Source organism: Galeopterus variegatus, unplaced genomic scaffold (assembly GCF_000696425.1).
Source record: "Galeopterus variegatus unplaced genomic scaffold, G_variegatus-3.0.2 Scaffold6285, whole genome shotgun sequence".
In the NCBI taxonomy this organism is placed as follows: domain Eukaryota; kingdom Metazoa; phylum Chordata; class Mammalia; order Dermoptera; family Cynocephalidae; genus Galeopterus; species Galeopterus variegatus.
The window spans coordinates 10702-21529 of NW_007732396.1; the positions used below are offsets into that span (position 1 = coordinate 10702).

The 10828-nt window shown below is 36.1% G+C and overlaps 1 protein-coding gene across 2 annotated transcripts in view; it reads left to right on the forward strand.

Moving 5' to 3' along the window:
• The window catches only part of LOC103606095 (gamma-aminobutyric acid receptor subunit gamma-2), an 11201-nt gene extending 2203 nt beyond the window's left edge, over positions 1–8998 (forward strand). Inside the window, exons 3-5 of one of the 2 annotated variants that reach the window (XM_008590690.1) lie at positions 3304–3509; positions 6830–6853; positions 8284–8989. In XM_008590690.1, the coding sequence (XP_008588912.1) occupies positions 3304–3509; positions 6830–6853; positions 8284–8559 (506 nt within the window). In that variant the 3' untranslated portion in view covers positions 8560–8989. Of the gene's footprint in view, positions 1–3303; positions 3510–6829; positions 6854–8283 lie in introns of both variants that reach the window. The other variant, XM_008590691.1, reaches the window with a different exon arrangement.
• The last annotated feature ends 1830 nt before the right edge of the window (positions 8999–10828 follow it).

Below are 10828 nucleotides of genomic sequence, written 5' to 3' on the forward strand. Positions count from 1 at the left end.
AAAAAAAAAAGACATGATTTGCATATCTGTCCTCTTCCAAACCTAATTTAGTTTCCCATCTGTTTCAAAATGAAGTTATTTTGGTTTTTTCTGTTATATGCAGTACTTTGTGTTTCAAGTCTTATTCAACAATTAAAATATCTTATCTAATGCTAATGCTGAAACACACCTAAAATACATTGAGCCTATTACTTTAGGTCTATTACTTGGCACTTGAGTATAATGTATTGTGTCACATGCTTGTATGTCTGTCTTTCATGTCAGAATGTAAATGTCTTTTCATTCCCAGTACAGTACCTGGCACATAGCAGATGCCTCAACGATTATTCAATTAATGTATGCACTTAGGAGTGGATGGAAAAAATACATTGATATATCCCAAGCTATCCTCTTCCCAAAAATATTTTAAGCAAAATTATGACCACTTGAGTAGCTCATTTCAACCACTCATTAAATGAGTGTTCATTGGCAAACGACCATGGTGGGAGAAGGGGTCAAGATACATGAGTTGAGGAATAAGGGAGAGGCCCCTGAGCAAATAGCAGGTAGGTACTCCTATTTGTTGATTATTTATAAGTCAGGCCTGTTCCACCTGGTCCCTGTGCTTTTTCTGCTTTTCTACGACTGCACATAGAAGTTTTTGTAATGATCATACAAAGCATTATCACATTATTTAGAGCTAAGAGAACAAAAGTGTTAGAAGGTTAAATGGCTTACTCAAGGTCACTCAGCTAGTAGGTAGTCGATCTGCACCTCGGCTGAGTGTGAGGCCCTGAAGAGGGCCAGTTGTGGATAAAAGTGAGAAGATAAGCTGAGCCAGTTTCTATTTTAACTTTGCTGTGTCACTCACTACTCTAGAACAGTATTCTTAAATTTAATAGCACTTTTAAATCACTGGGGAACTTTTAAAAGTACAGATGCCTTAGTCTGACCCCAAGAGATGTTTGTTTAATTTTTCTAGAGCATGCCATGGGTGTCCGGATTTAAAAAAAAAAAAAATCCCCAGGTGATCCTAATGTGTGATCGTGTTTTAGAACATAGCTCTAGATTCTATTGAGTCCTATTATCTTTTCCAGTGTTTACAATTTAGAGTTAACTGAGATGACCTTAAACACCTGCAGACGTTAAGCTTATTTCCACAGATTAGAGCCAAGTTGTTTGATGAGTGAGATAAATATACCCACATGGCTCAGAGACTGGCTGTTTCCTGAGGACAGACCTCTAGATCATGGGGAGCAGTCATTTTGGAGCTTATAACACTTGAATGTAGTTCAGTATACAGTTTGGTAGCTAGTGAGGTTTACTCATGGGGTAGTGACAATGGATAAAACAATGAAAATACTGATTGGTATTTTTCACCCAAGTAATCTGAGGTGAGATAACATTCTTGAAGAGCTTATTTTATGCCAAGACTGGAGGAACTGGTAAAAGCTACAGATATATTTTTCATCCACCCTGGGTAAAAGAAGTCTAATTTCTTTGCTTAGCAAAACTGGATTTAAAGACCACATCAAGCTATCCTATAGTTGGTTGATGAACCAGTTCAAACTACCACTTCTGTAGTCCTTGTTCTTGATGACATAGCAGTTCTTTTCCCTGTGGCTCCATGCAGAACCTTGAAAACATCATGAAGCAGTTTTTCAAGAATCCACTTCTACATGGCTGTGATGAACTTCCATGTAGCCTAAACAACATCTTCCCAATTTGCTAGATTAGTGTTCAACTTCATGCCAGATTTTCTTAAATGAACTCATCTATTGTATCTACCATAAATACTGATATTTTCACTTGTCATGGGACAAATGTGGCTTGAGGCTTGATTATAAATTGAAGGACTAGGTGCCAACTTAATTTTTGTAAGTTCTCCACAAAAATATCAACTGTAATTAGGTACAATCAATAACTTCTACATGAATTAATACATAGACAACCGAATTAAAGTTTTTTAGCTTAAGCAGTAGATCTTTCCTCTCTAAAATAAATGATACAAATATGTAGCACTCACTGAGACTTCATTAGGTAGTGGCACCCTATGCACATTGTTTTAATCTTTGCAAGAGCCTTATGAGGTTTTTCCACCACCGTTACTACCACCAGTTTGTAGATGAGCAACTTGAACATGACAGCATAGAAGACCCCTAAATCCATATCACCTCCCCATTCAGGAATCTGCAATAGCTCCCAACTGTTTAGTGCTTCTTACTGAATATTATTCATATATTTCTATATATTCATGGAAATAAAACTGTGGTTCAGAGCATAGCATTTGAAGTCAGGCTGCCTAGGTTTGTATCTCATCTCTTCCACTTATAGCTTGGACAAGTTTTTGTTCTTCTTGGGCTCAATTGTTTACCTGTAAAAAAAAAAAAAAAAAAGAAGAAGAAGAAGAAGATAACAGTGCTTACATCACAGAATCATTGCGAGGATTTTGTGGAATAATACATAAAATGCTTGATACAGTACCTGGTCAAAGGAAAAGATCAATAAATGTTATCTTCTGTTATTTGCAATTAAAACTATCTTGCACAAGTCATAAATATGGATTGCTACTCTCAGATGTAGGTTGATCTTTCATGTATACACTCTTCATTGATTCATTGTTTCACATATTCATTCAACAAATATTGAGTTCCAGTGCAGCTCAACTGTGGGATCAATCAGATCATGACACACACAACCCACCTCCTCAGTTTAACACCTTTGAATGATTCCTCCTTGCACTCAGAATAAAATGCAAACTCCTCTGCACATGCTCTGTGATGTAATTTCTATTTCACCGTAATCCTCCGAAACTCCCAGGTACCAAGCATTCCAGAAATTCGAAATCAGATAAGGTTGGCCTTTCTCAGAACCCTCCATTTATTTATTATTACTCACAGTGTCGGTTTCTTCTCATATTTTAAGCTTGTCTTCCATTTGAAGTCCTCAGAGAGGTCTTTCCTGAGCATTCCATCTATCTAGGTTCTCATCATCCCTGCTATTCTCCATGGCACTTACCATAATCTGAAATTATACTTTTCTTTGCTTACTTAATTCATAGTGTGTCTCTCTCACTAAAATCTGAAGGCTGGGGCCAAGTCTATTATATACCCCAGTAAATATTCAGTGCTTGTCCCAGTGACTGAGGCATAGTAGATAGGCAATAAGTATTAGTGGACAGAGTGAATTAATTCCAATTACGCTTCCTATCCCATTACTGGGGCTGCTTATCAGAAGTCAAAAACGAGTGTAGTCTCAGTAGTGACTCAGTTATCCAGCTTGCTGATGCAATCCCCTGATCCGTTTCATTGTACCTCTCTTTAGGTATCACCACTGTCCTGACAATGACCACTCTCAGCACCATTGCCCGGAAGTCACTCCCCAAGGTCTCCTATGTCACAGCGATGGATCTCTTTGTGTCTGTTTGTTTCATCTTTGTCTTCTCTGCTTTGGTGGAGTATGGTACCCTGCATTATTTTGTCAGCAACCGGAAACCAAGCAAGGACAAAGACAAGAAAAAGAAAAACCCTGTATGTATCATTTCTCATTGTGACCACTGAGATTTTTATGCAGAAAAACCACTGGTTTGGTTTGATTTGGTTTGGTTAGCAGGCTAACACTCAGCACTTTGGGATCTATGATGAAAATAGAATGTGTGAGTTTGGCCAAGCTATAAAAATCCATATATGGTCATTAGTTACTTGAGAGAGACCTGATTCTCTAAGTCAGACTCCTTATGCTATCATGATTACCTGCTGTCTTTAGTTCATGGGGATTAAAACATTGCTAAGAAATGTGTCCATTTTCTAATTGCTGTAATACTAGGTTTTATTGATTTTTATCTTTCTGCTCCCTTACTATATTATTTTTAAATTACTGATGTTTTAAATTAAATTTTTTATCCAGGCATTCCACTAGGAAGCCACAATGTTCTTGAAGTTCCAAGGATCACCACTTTTGCAATTAATTTAGTGTGTGTGTGTGTGTGTGTGTGTGTGTGTGTGTGTGTGTGTGCTGCCACCAGAGGATTTCTATTGATTTCATATTTAAAATGCACCTTTTTGTTTTTAAAGCACATGGCTTACCTATTGTTTGGGCAAGTTTCTCAGTCTCCCTGTGTCTTTGTTTTCTCATATGTAAAATGAGTATTGCTAAAAACACTCATCTTATGGGGTTGCTGTGAGTAATAAATGTGACAATGAGGGTAAAAACAAAAGAAATCAAACAAAAAAACCCAACAACAGCAGCAATAAAAAAGAAAATTATGTATAACCCTAGACATGAAAGTTCTTACCATTAGTAGTTGGTGATGATGGTTGATACTGATGATTTGTAGTTACCAACCTGGATTGATTTCAGTGTCTGCATGATTTGGAAACAGGTAGGATGACTTCTGCTTGCAACTAAACTTTAAGTAGAGAGGATGAAGCACAAATAAAATGCCTAAAGCAGTTGTCTTTTATTGTGAGTGTTGAGGAGAGCACGTAGCTACCCTTTTACCCACTTAAATACAGTGTCTGGCTTATAGGCATTCTCATAAAAGTTAAGGTCCATTCCCTTCCAAGGGCAAGAGGAGTCACCTTACCTTCCTGGACTTACAGCCTTTCTTGGTTTTCTGCTCTAAGGGCCGTGAAGACCATGACAGTGGCTAGCTATCTGACCCATGTACATTGGGGGCTGAATTATAAGGAGGGAATTTAGCTGTTTCTAGGTTGAATCCTGATGCATCTCTAGGAACTCCAGTGAAAATCTACAAGTGACACATGTTTATTTGAAGATAAGACTTTGTGACAGGTAAAGAAAGAAGCCTTGTTATTCTTGATGATTAATAGAAAATAAATGCTTATCTTTAATTTCCCAGATACCCACTATGCTTTATGCAGTCCTTGCCTTCCCTGTTTTGCTTCTCTCTGCCTTTCCATTTTCTCTATCCTTATTTTATTTTCCTTGTTGTGCTGTTTTTTGATTGTCGCCCCTCCTTCTCTTCCATTTCACTCTCCCCCAAGAAGATGGTTCTATTGACACCCCTAAGTATTACCTGCAAGCTGTAACAAGGATGTGAGGACTGGCTTTCAAACAAGTTCTGATGAGTACTTTGGAAAAAGTGCTTTGATCCTCTCTATCAGCTACGTCATTGCAGAGTGGATTTGGTCACAGAGATAGAAACAGTTGGATTCCTTAATCCAGGGTCATGGAAATGACAGAAGAAGAAAAGAAAACAGAGGACAAAGGGGATTAAAGAAACTGAAAATTAAATTACCTGAGAATTTTATGCATTTCCCTTTTTAAGCCAATTAAGAACTAGCAAGAGCCTAAACTGTGAAAGAGAAGCTGGAATTTCATTTTCCCATTTAATATACCCCTTGGCTCACGTGTCAAGTCTCACCTGTTAAGGTCTCNTTCATTTTCCCATTTAATATACCCCTTGGCTCACGTGTCAAGTCTCACCTGTTAAGGTCTCCTTGAATAAAATCACAGTATTTTTATACAGGGGAACCAAGCAACAGGAATCTTCCTTACAATTGAACAGCATTGGCTTTTGCAGTCAGTTAATTATAGATCAATTTATTAAAGATTTGACTAGAAATTAAAAAATTCCATTTTCTAACTTTAAGCATATACTTTATCCCAAACTTAGACCCTCCTTCTGTGTTTATAATTTCAGTTCATTTCACTTGCTATGTTTTCAAAATGTATTTTTAATTTTTTCTTGCATTCTCATAAAAGTTAAGGTCCATTCCCTTCCAAGGGCAAGAGGAGTCACCTTACCTTCCTGGACTTACAGCCTTTCTTGGTTTTCTGCTCTAAGGGCCGTGAAGACCATGACAGTGGCTAGCTATCTGACCCATGTACATTGGGGGCTGAATTATAAGGAGGGAATTTAGCTGTTTCTAGGTTGAATCCTGATGCATCTCTAGGAACTCCAGTGAAAATCTACAAGTGACACATGTTTATTTGAAGATAAGACTTTGTGACAGGTAAAGAAAGAAGCCTTGTTATTCTTGATGATTAATAGAAAATAAATGCTTATCTTTAATTTCCCAGATACCCACTATGCTTTATGCAGTCCTTGCCTTCCCTGTTTTGCTTCTCTCTGCCTTTCCATTTTCTCTATCCTTATTTTATTTTCCTTGTTGTGCTGTTTTTTGATTGTCGCCCCTCCTTCTCTTCCATTTCACTCTCCCCCAAGAAGATGGTTCTATTGACACCCCTAAGTATTACCTGCAGGCTGTAACAAGGATGTGAGGACTGGCTTTCAAACAAGTTCTGATGAGTACTTTGGAAAAAGTGCTTTGATCCTCTCTATCAGCTACGTCATTGCAGAGTGGATTTGGTCACAGAGATAGAAACAGTTGGATTCCTTAATCCAGGGTCATGGAAATGACAGAAGAAGAAAAGAAAACAGAGGACAAAGGGGATTAAAGAAACTGAAAATTAAATTACCTGAGAATTTTATGCATTTCCCTTTTTAAGCCAATTAAGAACTAGCAAGAGCCTAAACTGTGAAAGAGAAGCTGGAATTTCATTTTCCCATTTAATATACCCCTTGGCTCACGTGTCAAGTCTCACCTGTTAAGGTCTCTTTGAATAAAATCACAGTATTTTTATACAGGGGAACCAAGCAACAGGAATCTTCCTTACAATTGAACAGCATTGGCTTCTGCAGTCAGTTAATTATAGATCAATTTATTAAAGATTTGACTAGAAATAAAAAAATTCCATTTTCTAACTTTAAGCATATACTTTATCCCAAACTTAGACCCTCCTTCTGTGTTTATAATTTCAGTTCATTTCACTTGCTATGTTTTCAAAATGTATTTTTAATTTTTTCTTTTTTTTTCTCTCTTAGCTTCTTCGGATGTTTTCCTTCAAGGTATAATGTTTTTGGAATGGAAATTCACTGCATGCAACTGCTGAAATTAACTATTAATGCTTACATGGTGTTTTATTTTATTTTATTTTTTATGTAGACATTTAAGCATTCTACTAGAAGTAACACTTTCAAGGTGGAGAAAGTTCTATAGATTTCTAGAGTTGATTCACCAACTGTACACTATTTCATGAAGGTTTTGACCTTACAACCAGCTCAAAAGCTATAAGCCCTATTGGATACCATAGATAAAGAAGGCTTTTTTAAACATCAAAGCCAAAATTTACCTCTCTTCTCAGATGACAATGGGGTCCAATTTCATTGGCTATACCTACCATATATAAAATATACTATAAATTATATATATTTTAAAATTAAATTTTTACTCTGTAAATTCTAATTCAAAAATGGGATTTTAAAAAAATTTTGGGTAATCTTATTAATTTCTGTTTGTCTGAACTCTACCTGTAAGTTCTATAAGAACAATATTCTCTCTAAAAGGCTTTAGGTTAAAATATCCATTTCTTCCTTCTAGAGTGATCACAAAGCCTGCTGGCTCTATCGTGAAATATTGCAGTGAGATTTCTATTCAATTCTGATAGCTGATTCAGAGACACTAGGATTTGTGTTCATATTGTGTTATTTTTAAACTAACTCATCCAAATTAACATAAATAATAATCATAATTTTATAGTAATTTTATAATCATCTGACAGCAATGATTAGATTAGCATGCAGTTAATTGTTACTAGTTTCTTCTCAAATGCTAAGAATAGTTTGGCCTGTAGTAACATTCTTTTCTGAATTTTCATTCACATGTAGGTAAACACTGCTAACATTCTTAAGCTCTAGATGGGGAATGTTAGACAAAGAACCATATTCCCTTAACATATAACCCATACCTTTGGTATAAAATCAGGAAACTTCTTTATTTATATATATTTTAACATTCTCTATTAACAGCATTTAATACATTTGCCCAGTGCAATGGGGTTTCCTATTTGCCTATAGTAAGCATGAAACACTATTTGATTTCAGAATTGAAGCATTTTTATTTCTTTGTTCCACTCACATGCAGCACCATTAAATGCCTTCATTTAACAACTTTACATCTAATAGTTAATAGAATAAGATTCCATGTAGTTTTATTTAAATCTTTAAACTTTGAGTTCTTTTGGTGTTCAATCTTCTTGCTATAGCTATTAGCTTGATGATATTATTTTCAGCTGCACTGCTTAAGCTCAAAATTTGAAATCTGCAAATGTGCTATCTTTCTAAGTTCAATTTTACCATTGTAGATCACGATGTCATAGCAATTTCCTGAGTACCCATTTTCAGATTTATCATCACATTGGTGACATTGTGGAGAAATAGTCTAGGATTTCTCAAGTTTAACTAACTCTGATCCTTCTTCTTCCCTACCCTTATCTCAGGCCCCTACCATTGATATCCGCCCAAGATCAGCAACCATTCAAATGAACAATGCTACACACCTCCAAGAGAGAGATGAAGAATACGGTTATGAGTGTCTGGACGGCAAAGACTGCGCCAGTTTTTTCTGCTGTTTTGAAGACTGCCGAACAGGGGCTTGGAGACATGGGAGAATACATATCCGTATTGCCAAAATGGACTCATATGCTCGGATCTTCTTCCCCACTGCCTTCTGCTTGTTCAATCTGGTTTATTGGGTCTCCTACCTTTATCTGTGAAGAGGTATGGGTTTTGTTGATAAGGGTTTTATTCACTGAATCTCATGGAGAGAAGACATCCTTTCTAAGTTCATTTAATTAACCCCCTATGTCGTCGATAATGATCTGAATTTGTTTCTACGTTCAAATCTGGTAAATCGTATAATGTCATATTGTTTGTGTCCAACTCTCCTTTGGTTAGTGTAATTTGAACTGAACTGTTTGCTGTGTTTCGAACCTGCAAGGCAAAGTACAATTACAGTAACAACATTGAAACTAAACAAGGCATTTTTCAGCTACAGAAACTGAAAGAGTGAAAGCCCATGGTATTTACAGTGGTGGTATCCTTACTTGATTCACAAGGCAATTAGATACAAAAGGTCCAAAACTGTACCCTATGTTCACTTGGGGTCATGTTGTAATAAATTTGATCCCAATAGAATACTGCCCTCATTTGAGAAGAATCACAACTTAAACAAGGCATTTTTCAGCTACAGAAACTGAAAGAGTGAAAGCCCATGCTATTTACAGTGGTGGTATCCTTACTTGATTCACAATGCAATTAGATACAAAAGGTCCAAAACTGTACCCTATGTTCACTTGGAGTCATGTTGTAATAAATTTGATCCCAATAGAATACTGCCCTCATTTGAGAAGAATCACAACTCACTTTAAGTATAAAAGTCTAGACTAGAAATCGATTATGCCTTTTTTTCCAAGATAGGAAGAAAATTCCCTCCACATCACGTGTACAATGATGTAAATATCTCAGTATCGTAGAATGCTTCAAGTTTAATGCATGCATCTCTCTAGAGCCAAAATAAATGGATTGAAGTTATCATAAACTATTGTCTTTTATTTTGTGACTTTGGGCTATAAAAGAATCATGAATGTAATTATAAGGATTGGGTTTGGAATTTGAGGGAGGAATTTTCATTGCCTTCTCCCTCAAGCATGAAGATTCAAACAGTTTATGTTTTTCCTTGTATGACACATTACAACACTTTGTTTAAAATATAAACTGAATAATCAACATATGCCACCTCTAAATATGTCCAATTTCATAACTACAGTATAAAGTAATTGTATGTGCTTGCTGCTATTCTTTCTTCCTTTTAGGATGATAGATTATAAAAGAACTTATTTTCCATCTCAAGATCTGCTTCTAGTGATTGTGAGTGCCTTGTGGGCAGAATCCTTGTCATTTCTTCTTTGGGTCCTCAGTACCTTGCATAGTGCCTGGCACATAGTTGGTGCTCAATAAATATGGTTTGAAATGAATTGCCCTCAGATGCTTCTGGTAAATCTCTCTGTGCTGGCCTGGAACCAGTGATTTATTTTTTCACATAGGCATTGCTAAGTGATATTTGATCTTGTAGAAACAAACAACCAAAAGGATCCAAAGAACTTTGGCTATTTATGTTCATCTTCAAAAATTTATGCTAGGCAAGTCCATGCTACTTTTAAAACAATATTTTTGTCCTGTGTTTGTATACAGAAATGACTCTACTGCAGTATAATTAGAGCTTCTGTGTTATTTTTGCAGGTTGGGGATGAGTCAGTCCTGACCCATCCACAATTGCGCTTGTGAACTTATGACAGGCATGAGCAAGAATCATACATGACTGGTATTAAGAATGTATATTCTATGCTCTATGAAGAAAAAAAATGTACTGATTAGATTAAAAGCAGATTAATGACTTAGGTGGAAGTTGAGCCTATGACTGTGGCCTCATTAGACTGGACTGTAATCAAATGAAGTGGTTGCCCCAGATATCAAATGATGAGTCGAGCCTCATCTTCATGTACTCATCCTGAATCCTTATTTTTCTAAGATAGCACCCTTTGTCAGTTCTTTATGGCAATCATTGTTCTAAGCTAGAATTCAGTCATAGCTAGTATAACTATATAGATGATCTAAAAAGAATAGAACAGAGAGAGGCTTTGTTAACATAAAACCATGTGAAGTCATTCTCAAGTCTCATCTGGATGAATCTTGAATCACATTTAGCTGCCAATTTTACAAACCTTTGCTATATCAGTGCTCTATTATATAACCTCAAACAAATGTAAATAGAATGAATATTTTTGTTTGTTTTGAACCATCAAAATGTTCAATATTGACTCTTTGGGAGAGATGTTGGCAAATATCAATGGTGAGAAATGTTATTATTGTCAGCCTGAAATGTGTTCTATGATGGGGACACTAAAAATGCTAGCTTTTCAATGTGTGTATAAATATTGGCAATATGAATATATATATAAACTAAATCTTAGTTAGAAGCTTCTC